This window comes from Gymnodraco acuticeps, unplaced genomic scaffold, assembly GCF_902827175.1.
Source record: "Gymnodraco acuticeps unplaced genomic scaffold, fGymAcu1.1, whole genome shotgun sequence".
NCBI lineage: Eukaryota > Metazoa > Chordata > Actinopteri > Perciformes > Bathydraconidae > Gymnodraco > Gymnodraco acuticeps.
In genome coordinates this window covers 2445158-2460146 of record NW_022992351.1, presented here as the reverse complement: position 1 = coordinate 2460146, position 14989 = coordinate 2445158, and the positions used below count along the sequence as shown (strand labels likewise).

Genomic DNA, 14989 nt, shown 5'->3' with positions numbered 1-14989 from the left:
AAGGGGAAGAAAGTGGGGGGAAACTCAGACACTGACGGGGGGCTGCTGCTCTGCTCGCCGGGGGACCTGAGTGGAGGTGTCGAGGGGGAGGCTGTGGGCCCGGTGTCCCTTGGGCATGTGGAGAAGCGACTCCTCTGTAAGGAGCCAACCTGTCTCTGTGGAGCACAACTTTAGACCACTTCCCCCACCCTCTCCAGTACTCTGCAGGGACCAACCCACTGGCTGTCCAGTTTTGGGCACCGGCCTTTCTTCCGTTGTGGGCTGTAGACCCAGACCAGCTCCCCGGCCCGGAAATGCTGCCCTCTTGTCCTGGTGTCATAGTTCCGTTTCTGTCTCGCCCCAGCACTTTTCTCCTGATCGCGGGCAAAGGAGCGGAATCAAGGCGGTCATGAAGTCTCCTGGCGTACTCAGGCCCTGGAGGCGTGTCCAGGGAATCTGGCGGCTGACCAAACGCCAAAACAGCAGGGGTTCGAAGCTCTCTCCCCAACATGAGGAGGGCAGGAGAACAGGCTGAGGACTCCTGGACTGCAGAGCGACATGCCATGAGCACAAGGGGCAGATGCTCGTCCCAGTCGCGCTGGTGCTGAGATGTGAGGATGGCCAGCTGCTGCCCCATGGTGCGATGGAATCTCTCGAATAGTCCGTCGTTCTGAGGTCGCAAGGGGGAGGTGCTTGTTTTGTGCATGCCCAGTTGTGTGCACATGGAGGCGAACACCCGGGACTCGAAGTTCCTCCCCTGGTCACTGTGCAGGGTTTCCGGCACTCCAAACCGGCTGAACATGCCGGCCACCAAGGCATCTGCGACTGTCACTGCTTCCTGATCAGGGAGAGCATACGCCTCTGGCCATTTTGTGAAATAGTCTATGGCCGTGAGGATGTAGCGGTTACTCCTGTTTGACAAAGGTAGAGGCCCCACCACATCCACCGCTACTCTCTCCATTGGGGCCCCCACGGGAAACTGTTGCAGCGGAGCATGGGAATGACCAGGGGGGCCCTTCCGAGCCATACAAGGGTCATAGCGGCGACAGAAGTCTTCGACATCCCTCCAGCACTGCCCCCAGTAGCAGCCCTGTTGTAGGCGGCGGAGAGTCTTAGTGATGCCAAAGTGCCCAGAGCCTGCCATTCCATGCATGGCCTTGAGTACAGCCTCTTGCAGACCCCTCGGGACCACCACTTGCCACCTCTTCTCCCCCGTTGCTGGCTCCTTCCACGCACGCTGTAGTACGCCCTGACACAGACGCAGAGCCTCAAACTGAGACCACAGCCCCTTGGTTGCTTTGGAGAACACTGCCACTTCCTCCAACGGTGGCCGCTGCTGCTCCTTGACCCACTGCAGTACAGGCTGTAGGACGGCGTCCAGCTGTTGCTGTTGCTTCCACTCTGCCACGTCCACTGTCTGGAGCTCCCGGCAAATAACCTCTTCCACTTGTCGAGCTGCCGCACAGACGGTGTCCTCCTCCAGCAGCTCCTTTTCACAAGTCTCTCTCTTCTCACAGTAGTGGCATCCGCCGGCGGCACACGGGCGGCGGGAGAGAGCGTCTGCATTTGTGTGACGCACCCCAGCCCGGTGCTCCACCCTGAAGCCGAAAGCTTGGAGCTCTTCTAACCACCTGGCGACCTGCCCTTCTGGCTCCTTGAATGTCATGAGCCACTGTAATGCAGAGTGATCAGTCCTCACCGTGAACGCCTGGCCACACAGGTCGTATTTAAAGTGCCTGATGGACAGCACTACTGCCAAGAGTTCCCTGTGAGTGACGCAGTATCGTCGCTCTGCTTTGTTGAACGCCCGGCTGAAGTATGCCACCACCCGCTACCCCTCTGGTGTAGTCTGGGAGAGCACTCCGCCTACACCCACGCCGCTAGCGTCTGTGTCAAGGGTGAACGACAGACTGGGGTTGGCTGGGGCGTGAACCGGGGACTCACTCAAGGCACGCCGAAGGCTGTCAAACGCTGCTTGACATTGCTCAGACCACAGGAAATCACTGTCCTTCTGCAGCAGCTGGAACAGGGGTGCAGCAGTGCAAGCAAAACCCCGTACAAACTTCCTGTAGTACGAGGCCAGGCCCAGGAAACTCTTCAGCTGCTTCTGGTTGCGAGGATTTGGCCAGCCCGCGACCGCCTGCACTTTCTCTTGCAGGGTGCCGATGCCTTCACCCCCCACTTTGTGGCCCAGGAAAGTGACCTCTCTCTGTATGAAATGGCACTTATCTGGGTGTAGCTTCAAACCAGCGGCTCTAATCCTTTCCAGCACCACTCTTAGAGATCCCAGGGCCGCCTCAAACGAGCTGCCATGCACCAGGATGTCGTCCAGGTAAACCAAGCACTGCTGGCGGGGGATAACAGACAGCACTCTGTCCATCAACCGCACAAAGGTGGTAGGGGCATTACAAAGCCCAAAACTGAGGACCTTGAACTGCCATAGCCCCCGGCCGGTGCAGAAAGCCGTTGTTGGTCTGGCCTCTGGGGCAAGAGGAACTTGGTAATACCCACTGCGGAGGTCCAAGGAAGGGAACCACGACGACCCTGAGACCAGGTCCAGGGACTCATCGATGCGGGGAAGGGGGTATGAATCCTTCTTGGTGATCCCCCGGTGCTGGGAGGCGAGAGAGCGCCTGAGAGAGTTCGATGATGTCTGCCTGCAGCATGCTCTGCACTGCCTCGTCGCAAGCCTGCTGACGAGCCAGGGGAAGTCAGCGCGGGCGACACTTGATTGGACGCGAGTCCCCTGTATCAATCTTATGTTCTACCATGACACTGGTAGTTCTACCAGTTTTATTATTATTATTATTATTATTATTATTATTATTATTATTATTCAATTGTAAACAAACACTGCTCGAAAATATGTCATTGGTCAGAGAGCTGTGGGCATAAAGTGCTATTTTTTACGAGTGGGGAGCGGACCTCACTTCCTCTAGGGTCCGGGGGGATGCTCCCCCCGGAAGATTTGTTTTAAATATTGAAGTTATAAGCATCAATCTGGTGCACTTTGAGAGCAACATTAAGAGATCTATGGATACATCTCTCAACATCCATATGAAACACAACTGTAATCAGATGTTCTTTTTCTTTATGGATATTTAAAAAATCACTCCCCTTTCAAACTGTATTCTTGTTTTACTGCCATATAGTATTTCACAACTGTTTTTCCTTTATTCTCTTGATTTTTTTATAACGATAATGATCATATGAAGGTGTGCCGCGGAAATAATCTTTTGAATAATTTGTGACCAAACCGTTTGAGACCCACTGAGATAACTTAGACTAAAGTTAACTATCTTAATTCTAAACACTCAGAGAGTCCTTTAGCTCACCTGAGTCTCTCAGTCTGAGAGGAGAGGACTCTCAAGCACAAGCACACTTTTATTTCCATGCATTTCTATTTCTGATTGGTCTGGTTTCTTGCCTCTGTTGCATTCACTGAACACAGGAAATTACATTCCATCCTTAGTGTCATGATGAGGTTCACCTAAAGCACGGTTAATGTATTATATTATTGAGGTAGAATTGTCCGGGGCTACAGAAAAAACATTCGGGGCAGTCCAGGCGAGCACACACACTACAAAGATGTAAAATATTATTTTACGAACAATGTGGAAAGTATTGGCTACATATTACACAGATTATGCAAAGCGGGAGCAGCATTAACCGTCAAATAATAATTCAGACAGGGGAGCTCCGCACCGCCTGCCTGCCGCTAGGGGGTGCTGCAGCGCCCTCAGCACCCCCTTTCCCGCGCCCATGGTGATATCTGCACTCTGGCTGACTGAGTGAAGTGAAAAAGAGTGATGTAACGTTAATGTTATAGCTAGTAAACAAGGAGTAACCACACTAAGTATACCCTTATATGTTAGTATACAGAACATGACTACAAATTATCCTAAGATGTAACGTTAACCCTTCATACCTCTTAAGACACTAAAATAACGTATTCCAATTTTTATTATGTTTTCGCGCGTGGAATTATACCGGCTCTCGTTTCAGTACACATAACAACGGAACCATAGCAACGGAAATGACAGGCAACAGAACTGACAGGCAACCCTCTGAATCAGACTCCGATTGGCTGTGACTGCATCCACTCAGTGTCCCATTCAGAAACGTGACTCTTACACTCTTTACGTCACAAACAATGTGGATGAGAATAGATCCATAAAACGATAAGCAATGCACCAGAATCAAGGTGAGACGGTCCGCATCCTTTAAAACTCTATGCACATTTGTTTCACCAAAATAAGTAAACGACTGTATTTGAGTGAGTTAAGGCATTAGTTTGCTTCATTAAAGGGTGTTAATGAATAAGTGTTCTCCAGTACCTTTTGTCCGCTTTAAGGTATTATTAAGGTAGGGTTAAGAGGCGACAAACCCCCTAAAGGATGTTCGGTCCACCCCCCCAACAACTCCTGGGCTAAACCCCGGATCTCCTAAAATCCTAAATCCGCCACTGAGACGGACCCGACTGTTGTGTCGCCTCGCGTCTCCTGCGTCTCCTGCGTCTTGGCCATGTGTCGCACTGGAACACACGCAAAGACTACCGCCGAAGGCCAAGCAGCACGTACGAACTGCGCATGCGTGAGTGGCAGTGGCGTCGCCTGGCCTGGGCCCTGACTGTTTTTTCTGTACACTGAATACATTGTATACATTGACCGTGCTTTACGTGAACTTCATCATGACACAAGAGAGGACGGTAGGACTGTAATTTCCCGTGTTCAGTGAATGCAACAGAGGCATGACACCAGACCAATCAGAGAGTAGCATGGAAATAAACGTGTGCTTGTGTCATTCAAGCTCGGCTCTGTGTGTGTGTGGCAATAGCGCATTTAGTGCAGTGTTGCCAACTTGGCGATTTTCTCGTTAAATTTGGCGGATTTCCAAACCCTCCGGCGACTTATTTGTGTCAAAAGCGACTAACGACTAATCTAGCGATTTATAATGGTGTTATTAGCGACTTTTCTGGTGTTTGGAGACTCACATTGTTCTGCAGTTAACGAGCCGCGGGTGCTGCCGTGAGCCCCGCCTCCCTCCCATAGTACTCACAGGCGCTCAGACTTTGCCTGGCAGAGCTGCTGCTGCAGTCAGAGCAGAGAGGAGACAACCACACTCCCCCGCGTCGAGACTGCAAATGAATTGCGCATGCGCCAACTGCCAAGCTGTCCTGGTTTTGAGCGGGATTTAAATTAGGGTTGGGCGATACCACAAAATCTGGATTCGATCCGATACCAAGTATTTCAGGGCCAGTATCGCCGATACCGATATCGATACCGATACTTTTTTTAATGAAAAGCGTCTTATGTACTTTCATATAGGGGAGAGCTGCATGACATGATTTTTGATCAGAAATCATCATAAATAGACTAAATCTGAATTCATTTTCATGAATAAAGACAGGACAGTTTTTATAGACAAATACACGTTTTACTTTTGCAAATTTAAAGTGCAAACATGAAAAATAACAATACAAAGTGGCCAAAGTAGCGAACTGTCTTGTTGCACACATCACAGTTCGCTAAATTTTAATGGCCAGTTGTGAAATTGCTCCACACAACGCTGCTCTTTCTCTCAGCCATCATGCGCGTGTGTGTGTTGCACTCGCAAGTCGCTGGCTGCTGCTGTCCTGCCCTGCTGGCTGCTGTCAGTCAGCTTGATAATCGGCGTTCAGGCAGGGAGCCTCGAGGAGAAGAGGACAGCAGTGGAGAGAGAAGAAAAGAGCATATACTTGTGTTCGTCTGCACATAGTTTTTTGAAGAAATTGACGAGTAGAGGAGACGAGAAAAAAAGTATAACAGTATCGATCCTATTGGCTCTAGTATCGATATTTTGAAACGTAACGTAATATCGGAGGTATCGATATTTTGGGATCGATCCGCCCACCCCTAATTTAAATGTTGAATGTAAATGTTTCTTCACTCACTTTCACACTATAATAAATAACTGCCTTTGCTTTGCTTTGCCTCACACAGCCTCAGTCACTCAATCACCTCGTCCACTGTGTGTGTGCCTCTCTGTGACAAGCTAAACATCATGGCACAGTCTAAATTGTATTCTCAAAAATACAGAAAGGAGTGGGAATCAAACCCTGAGTATAAAGGATGGTTGAAGCCATTTATTGGAGATGACACAGTGCTGGAATTGGGCCGGTACTCACCGGTACGCAGTACCGGCACTTCTGGTTCTGACCCATGGAGTACCGGCACTTCTTGCTCAGTACCGGCATGCTGGCGGTACTCCGGTACTCATGCACCGTGCCAGTACTCAACACTCTCCCGCCGTTCTTATTATACATCCATATATATATATACAGCCGCCCGGTACTCAGTAGATGCGTCATGAGGTGCCGAACGGACATTCTCATCGCTCTAACCGCTGGAGTTTCACAGCGGCTGTCAGCTGTTTACTCCTGTCATTCAAACAGAACGTGCTGGAGAGGGGGCGGGGCTTATCTTCTCCATGTAAATACTGTGGTGGAAACGACTATGTCAAAATTAACCTATTTGACCGTGATTTAATAGTAATACACGTTTCAAAATAATAATAATAATAATGCCGAAGTAACAACATACTGAAAACTGTTAGTAAAACCATGTTTTAATGCTTTACAATTTACATACCTAGATGCACGTGTGTTGTGTTTATGCAGTGCAACTCCCACCCAGTGGGTGGCTATGTAGAGTGATAGAACAGAGCAGGCACGCCCCCGAGAGAAGGAAAGCAAGTCACGTCACAAATTAGCATTTCTTAAAATGTTAGCATGGATTAATAAAAGTGCAAAAAGACAGCGGTTGTCGCCGGAAGAAACTTCAAATACAGAGAATGCTGTGCCTGTGTTGGAAATGGTGTCTGATGGGGAGCTTTCTTTGGTTGATCCTCCTGCTCCAAGTTCTAGTGCATTAGCATTAGCACTAGCTCCGCCGCCTCCTCCAGAGCCTCTAACGTTAGCTGCTGCTGGCTCAACTGCCACCACCAACACCGGGCAAAGCGATGCACCTGACTGCTGGACAACGGACCAGGTGCAATATTTTTGCAAGACCAATGCATGGCTCCTTCTTAAAGATAAGAAGCTAGGATGTCGGATATGCAGAGATGTCAAATCTTTGGGAATACACACTGGACAAGGACTGAAACTGTCAACTGAATGGGGTGAGTGTGCAGTGTCTCATTTCGGTGTTGACAAGGGCAAACAACAAGCTAGCCTGAGAAAAAAAATCAAAGAACATAAAGAATCACAAGCCCATGTAAAAGCTGCTGACATCCTTACATCTGCTTCACGTGAAACTATTCAACATCAAGTGCAGTCTATGCATACATCTGAATTAGACACCACTATCAGAGTTTTTCGAACGGCATATAAAATTGGCAAACATAGCCGGCCATTCACAGACATGCCAATTGATTTGAATGTACAGAAACTGAATGGGCTGAACGTGGGCAGGGTTTTGCACTCCAATAAAACCTGTGGCGAAATCATCGACCACATAGCTCATGAGCTGAAGAAAAAAATGGCAAAAGACATTACAGAAAACCAAAGAAAACTCTGTGTTTTGGTCGATGAATCTACCAATATTAGTGGTAAAACAGTGCTTGTTGTGTGTCTACGCTCAGCATTAGCTGATGCTGAGCCCGAAACGTTTTTTTGGGAGCTGATCGAGTTGGATGGAACAACGGCTGATGACATCACAAAGGCGTTAATGGAGTGTCTTGGAAGAGATTTTAACGAGGACTTTTTAGGTCAGTGTTTCGTTTCTTTTGCATGTGATGGGGCTTCAGTCATGCTAGGGAAGAGAACAGGCGTTGCTACCCAGTTGTGTAGTAAATTCCCAAGCCTGTTTGTGTGGCACTGCTCCAATCATCGTCTAGAGCTGGCAGTTGGGGATGTGGTCAAGGAGGTCTCAGGGCTCAATCATTTCCAGATCTTTTTTGACAAACTCTATTCCTTGTTCCATGCCTCCCCCAAAAATCAGAGGCAGTTAGCGCAGTGTGCGCAAGCAGTCGGACAGCGTCTCCTGGTGATAGGGCGTGTTTTGTCCATCCGCTGGGTGGCTTCAAGTGAAAGGAGCGTCAGAGCAGTCTGGGAAAACTACCGAGTGCTTCATGATCACTTCACAAATGCTGCAAACGACACGAGCAGGGATTCCAGAGACAGAGCAAAGTACAAGGGCCTGGATGATGTGCTCACATCTGCAACGTTTGTCAGCAATCTGGGACTGATGTACGATGCGCTCACAGAGCTCAGCGACCTCTCTCGGCAACTCCAAAAAAGAGAGATGACACTGCCTACAGCAGATAGGCTCTTAACTCGAGAAATACGAGTTTTTGAATCCATGGTCACCATGCCTGGCCCACACATGACTACAGTTCATACAGCTCTAGCTGAGAAGTCCTTCAAGGGTGTTGCCCTGCGTGAGAATGGCAGGCTTGTACAGATTCATGCAGGTCAGTTTTTCCGCAGTATGGTAGAGAATCTGAGACACAGAATGACTTCCACAACCTCCTCTCATGTCAGCACAAGAGAAATCCCATTACATGGCCGGGAGGCCCGGGACAATCAGCTAATCCAGGACATGAAAGTTATCCATCCTGGAAGTTGGCCTGAAGAGGAGTTAGACGTACAGTATGGGGACGTAGAGGTGCTACGTTTGTGCGAAGTGCTGAAAGTGGACAGGAGAGAGACTGTTCAGGGCTTTCGCGAATACAAGGAAACCAGGGCATCCCGTACACCTGCTGCCATGGAGCCTCTACTGAAAGCAGTCCGAACCATCGCTGTCTCCACTAGTGAGTGTGAGCGGGCATTCAGCTGCATGAACGATATCCTTACTGCAAAAAGGAATGCTCTCTCTGTCAGCCGACTGTCCAGCCTGGTTTTCATTAAATGTAATGGACCATCACTAGGACAGTTCAATCCGGAACAGTATGTGAGGTCCTGGCTGGCAAAGGGAAGAAGAAGTGCTGATGAAAGAGCCTGTCCAGCTCCAGCCCCTGATACTGATGTCCCCAAGGCCTTCTGGAGCCTTTTCTAACAATGTGAAGTATATTGCAAAGCAGCTCACCCAGTGAGAAGACTTTTGGCATAATGTGCCGATTTGTACAGATCCTGGAGATAGAAGGACTTCAGACCAACCAGGGAGTTATCTGATCAGCTTGGTGTTCAATGTAACTCTTTACCATGGCTCAGACTTTGTTACTTGCAGTTACAGTTTCTCATTTTAGATTGTGCAAATTTTGCATTTGTTTTTACATGTTCTTTGTTCATGCTCTTTATCATTTTTCTGAGTTGGAAAGTTAGATTGCATTATAGTGATTGCATCACTTTATACATATTTGTATTCTTCAGTGGTGAAGTATATTGCAAAGCAGCTCAGCCATGTGAGAAGACTTTTGGCACTTTTTCGTTTTTCGTTTTCTGAGTTGGAAAGTTAGATTGCATTCAAAATGTACAGAAATACTTAATTTTGTTAAAGCTTTTTATAAAAAATGCTTCTGACCAGAGCTTTGTTTCCTTGTCATTAATGTTGAACACCACCAGAGGGGCTCTCACCTGAAAGGTCTCTGCTTCATGTGTCTTCAGCAGAAGATCTAGACTTTGATTGCTATATTTTCAGTTAATATTGACCTTACTGAGCTTTAGCCATATCCGCTGCCTATCATAAAAAATTTTAAGTACAGTGAACCTTTCTAAAATATACAGTAGTAAAGAGACAAACCCACCAGCATTATAGTAGCCAAATTCTTGTTTGTGGGCTGTATATATAAAATTGACTTGAAAAAGTTGCTGATTTTAGAGTACTGGCACCTTTTTCATTCCAATTCAAGCACTGAGATGACACACGGGCATACTGCCTTTATTGTAAGGGGGATTTCTATGCCAAACTGTCATGTTAAAACCCCAAAACATACTCAAAAGGCAAATACATTTCTGATCTACTGTCGTCTGGATTTAACTCCGGTGGTTTCAAGTTTTGATCCTTGAAGGGTTGGGAACGTTTTTAGCCTACAGCCGCCATTACATGATATGCAAAAAAAATGTAAAAAATGCAATTCACGGCCAAAGTGGCCTTGGTGCCCCTGTCAAAAGTTCCAGTGTAAACAACGCTAGTAAAGTCATATTAGTGCGCGCAGTAGGATAGTCCCGTGCCTGTGGATCAGAGCGATTGCTCTGCTGTGATTGTTCCGTCAGAAATGCCTGTAGGGGCCCGACAGCCTGCTCCTCAGCCGCGGGAGCAAGACAAGCACAGGTAAGCAAGCGGACCAAGCTGTTTTGATATGATTTAACTGAAGTATGTGGTAGTATTTGAAAGGACTTAACATTTACGTGTTTATAGAAAGTACTATTGATAGGTAATTACCATTGTATTAGCCTATTTAAAGTCGACTCGTTACATTTTGTCATGAAAACTAGCGATAGCTAGCTAGTTTGGATAGCGCTAACGTCTTCCCTTCAAGGGGTCTACATCTAGTGTTGCTTCTACAAGCTAGCAGATAGCTGTCACCTTTGAATCTAGTATTTTTCTTGCTAAGCGGTTTTGATATAATACATGACTGACTTATGTGGTTTATGGCTGAACTTAACGTATACGTTAAAGAAACACTATTGCTATTCAGCCATTTGTAAAACGACTGGTGTTGACGTTAGTGCTACACTTTTCAGTCATGTTGATTGACCAGCGTAATTTAACCAAACGGCCTTTGTGCCCTGTCATGTGGCCTTTGTGCCCTTGAAAAAAATGTGAACGGGAAGGCCAAATGGCCTTGCCCCTAAAATGACGAAATTCCAAGCCTGCTCCACACTACAAGCGTTTCAGGCGTAAAATTACGCCTCTAGAGTCTAGCGCGTCTGCCCATTCACTTTGAATGGGGTGACGTCACGTCCGCTCACGTTTTCGCCGAACTGCATCACGGGAAGGCAAGCGTAACTTTGAGAGCGTCTCGCGCGTAAAAAGTTGAACAATGTTGAACTTTTTACGCACGAAACGCTCTCTCGGTTCCTGACAAGTGAGCGTAAGCCAATCAAATCCCGTTTCAGAAAATCTGACAGCTCAAGACGTAGCCAATCAAAAACCGCGCATACGCTGGGAGAGATATCCTGAGATATCCCGCCGTTCATGTCTATATTTGAAATAAAATGGACGAGGTTATAATCGTAGCGGTAGCGAATCACCCTGTATTATTTGATGTGACCCTGTTCACCTACCGGGATAGAAACCAGAGGAACCAGGCATGGAAGGAGGTGGCAGAGACAGTGGGGGAAACTGGTAGGTTTTCGCCTGTTTGGGGATTTTATATCCAGTTTACTTCATGTTAACATAGCTAATGAAACATAGCCGGTATATTTAGCATAAAATAGCGCCATAGACATTAATCACATACATGTTAATCATCCGCTGCCACATCATAGACTATATTGCATTACATTAATGCACACAATGTCATACTCCTTTCACATTTCTTAGTTATATATATATATATATATGCAAAAATTCATTCCTAGCATTCTATTTCCATGTAAATTACTGCTTTATTTAATTTTTATCTTTTTGCAATTTAACTGTACAATACATGTTGTGTTTTATATTAGATTTCTTGTTTTGTATATATGCACCATGACATCAAGTCAAATTCCTAGTATGTGCAAAGCTACCTGGCAATAAACCTGTTTTTGATTCTGATAAAGTGTGACATGTAAAACCTTGTATGCAATTGAAAGGGATTTGGTTTTCATTAATGGAGCAATCATTTTCTGAAATTCAAGAAATTAACTGTATTCTTTCATTTTCATTTTATTAGACGAAGTGTGCAAAAAGCATTGGAAGTCCCTCAGGGACCGATACCGCAGGGAGAGGATCCTGGAGAAGGAAGGGAAAAGTAGCGGGGCAGGGGCTTCCGGGGGATCTAAGCCCTGGCGTCTCGCGGCAGTAATGAGCTTTTTAAAGCCCTTCATGCTGGACCGTGAGATGTCCAGCAATTTCCCCCGGCAACCCCTGCCTCCACCCACCGGAGCAGAAGAAGAGGAAGACTCTATGGGTGACAGCCTGGATGACAGTCTGGAAAGCCAGCCAGAGCCAGGTAGCAGTCAGCCGGCCAGTCAGCCGGCCAGTGTGCCAGACGGTGTGCCAGACGGTGTGCCGGCCAGTGTGCCAGCATTCCGGGGGAAGAAGAGCAGGGGAAGGGAGATGTCCCCTTTTGAGGAGAACCTGCTGTCGGCCGTAGGCCCGATGCTGGCCATGCCACCACCACCACCACCAGTGGTGGAGGTGGAAGACGAGGACCTCCTTTTTTTAAGGAGTCTCTGGCCTGCAATGCAAAAGCTGAGCAGGACGAGCAGCATGAGACTGAAAATGAAGCTACAAGAGGCGGTCCTGGAGGCCACAGAAATGGACATTAATAATTCATTAATTAATTAGATACTGATACTGATACTGATCCACATTACATCTTTTTACACTCATCACACACAACATCACATAAATAAAAGTTATTTAAAAGTATGTTATGGCTATACTGTGTCTTGACTTGTTCATGTGGTTTGTCAGTTACAACATACCAGGAGCTTCTTGTATGTCGATATATAATGTGCTGTCTTCTGTAATTATTCAGGTGAAACCCTGATGAAAATTATGAGTGGTTTATCACTAAAAACAGGGCTGAAGGAAAAAGGTTGTTAGTTATATCATGATATCAATTCAAGAAACATGTTTATTAGGAATGGTTGATTTTAAAATGGCTCATTTGGAATATTTGCTTTTTAAAGAAAATGGGTAGCTCTTAAAAGAGCTTTTTGGTTTGGAGACAAATATGGGCCTACACCACATTTGCCTGCCATCGCACTGCCCCCTCCTCGTTGAAGTAGGAGCAGAAGGTCTCCCGCTGTTGGCTGGATCGCCGTGTGGCATTGTTGGAGCCCATCCTCGGTGCATCACACAGGGTTGGAGTAACTTCATCCGTGGACCTTGCGATAGGTGTGCGTGATGGCATATCAATGGTCTTCCTGCGGAGGAAGTTATGCAACACACAGGCAGCCTTCACACACAACTCCGTCACCTCGGGGCTGGTGGTGATGACACGCCTGAGCATTCTCCACTGGGTTGAGAGGATGCCAAACGCACATTCAACCACCAACCTGGCACGGCTGAGGCGGTAGTTAAATAACCTCCTTTCACGGGTGAGGTGACGTCCAGGGAATGGACGCAGAAGGTTGTCCAGCAGCGGAAATGCCTCATCTCCAACGAAGACATGGGGGAGAGGGCCCCGCCGCTCTGATCCTGCGATGACGGTGTCAGGGGGTAGCTGCAGACTGCCGTCTCGGAGGCTCTCTCCAAATGCAGAATTCCGCAGGCTCCCACTGTCGCTGCTCCTCCCAAAGCCTCCAACATCCACTACCCTGAACAGGTACTCAGCATCCACCACAGCCAGCAGTACCAAGGAGTGGGTGGACTTATAATTAAAGTAGAGGGAACCTGCATTTGCTGGAGCCTGGATAACGACGTGCTTCCCATCTATGGCACCAACACAGTTGGGAAACTCCCAGCGCTCCTGGAACCCAGCAGCGATGGCTCTCCAATCCTCCACCTGTGGTACCGGCATGCACTCCTCGACCAGGGCGGTCCAGATGGCCCCCGCAACCTCCTTGACAATGACTGCCACTGTAGAACGCCCGACCCGATAGCTGAAGGCTATCGTCGCGTACGAGTCACCAGTTGCCAGGTACCTGAGAAAAAAAGATATATACATGATTACAAAATATATTTATTCAGACCCCACACACACACAGACCACAGATCCCCCCCTCCACACATTGAACACAGACACACACATTGAACACAGACACAGATTGAACACACATTGAACACAGACACACACACATTGAACAGACACACACACATTGAACAGACACACACATTGAACACAGACACACACACATTGAACACAGACACACAGACACACACATTGAACACAGACACACACACATTGAACAGACACACATTGAACACAGACACACACATTGAACACAGACACACAGACACACACATTGAACACAGACACAGACACACACGCCATGTACACAGGGGAGCAATACTGTGTTTACCTAGATATCTTAATTAATGTTACCCATCTGAACTAAATCACAGACTTCAGTCATCATTCGTGCATTCTCTCTCCTTCTATACAGAGTCAGATTAAAGAAGTAGAAATACACAAAACGTACCGTAGGCAGATGGCGAGTCGCTCGGCGGGGCCGATTGACATACGCAGATGGGTGTCCACCTTTGTAATCAGTGGGCCCACCTTTCCGAGCAACTCGTCGAACACCTCCTTGCTCATCCTGAAGTACCTCTGAAAAAGGCGGTCATCGAGACGGAGCTCCTGGACGAGAAGGTGGTATTCCCCCCTTTGTAGACGCTTTCGGAGTATCGGGTGTACCCAGAAGCGACGCACACTACACGGCCTCATGCGAGACAATGTATACACTAAATGCAACCTTGCACACACACGAGTTACCCTGCTTACCCTTGCTACAACACCGGCATCCATTTTAGCAATAGTGGAGAAGAACCGGGGTTTTTCACTTTGTATGTCCGGGGCGGGTGATTCACATGGAGATTCTGATTGGTTGTTAGTCGCGGGGCTCGAAGAAACGCCCGAAGCGTAAATCTTGGGGCGTTGGAAGCGAATTTTACGCTTGTAGTGTGGCCGGCCCGTTAGACTGAGAGACTCAGGTGAGCTAAAGGACTCTCTGAGTGTTAAGATAGTTCACTTTAGTCTTGCATTCACACCTAATAGTCCGCTTGTTTCATTTTTCAGAAGGTTCGGTTTGCGTTCACACGGTCAAAACTCAAACGGACTATAAACTTTAAACACAAGTCATGTGCACAGAAATGCTGTTCAACAATTGGTGAGACATTAAGGGGGTAAAAACGCAAATCCCGGCAATTTCTACCGGAGCCTCCGCCATGGAGCATCGGCCCTTTCGGCAGGTTATTCTCATGCTGCTGTTAAT

General features: G+C 47.5%; 2 protein-coding genes across 2 annotated transcripts; one reads left to right on the top strand and one right to left on the bottom strand.

Annotated features, from left to right (window-relative positions):
• The first annotated feature begins 10827 nt into the window (after positions 1-10827).
• LOC117541768 (transcription factor Adf-1-like) lies at positions 10828-12447 on the top strand. Its single transcript, XM_034208944.1, has 2 exons — positions 10828-11246; positions 11779-12447. Exons 1-2 carry the CDS (start codon positions 11117-11119, stop codon positions 12393-12395), a joined length of 747 nt encoding a protein of 248 aa, XP_034064835.1. The 5' UTR covers positions 10828-11116; the 3' UTR covers positions 12396-12447.
• Positions 11754-14547, bottom strand: LOC117541767 (protein ANTAGONIST OF LIKE HETEROCHROMATIN PROTEIN 1-like). The gene is made up of 2 exons (XM_034208942.1): positions 14198-14547; positions 11754-13699 (listed from the first exon to the last, which is right to left on the bottom strand). Exons 1-2 carry the CDS (start codon positions 14521-14523, stop codon positions 12793-12795), a joined length of 1233 nt encoding a protein of 410 aa, XP_034064833.1. The 5' UTR covers positions 14524-14547; the 3' UTR covers positions 11754-12792.
• Positions 14548-14989: the final 442 nt, after the last annotated feature.

Excerpts from the sequence above, each read along its gene's own strand:
- LOC117541768 (XM_034208944.1), top strand. The coding sequence starts at position 11,117 with ATGGACGAGGTTATAATCGTAGCGGTAGCGAATCACCCTGTATTATTT. Across the intron at positions 11,247-11,778 it reads AGAGACAGTGGGGGAAACTG|ACGAAGTGTGCAAAAAGCAT; the intron begins GTAGGTTTTCGC and ends TCATTTTATTAG.
- LOC117541767 (XM_034208942.1), bottom strand. The coding sequence starts at position 14,523 with ATGGATGCCGGTGTTGTAGCAAGGGTAAGCAGGGTAACTCGTGTGTGT. Across the intron at positions 13,700-14,197 it reads CGACTCGCCATCTGCCTACG|GTACCTGGCAACTGGTGACT; the intron begins GTACGTTTTGTG and ends TTTTTTTCTCAG.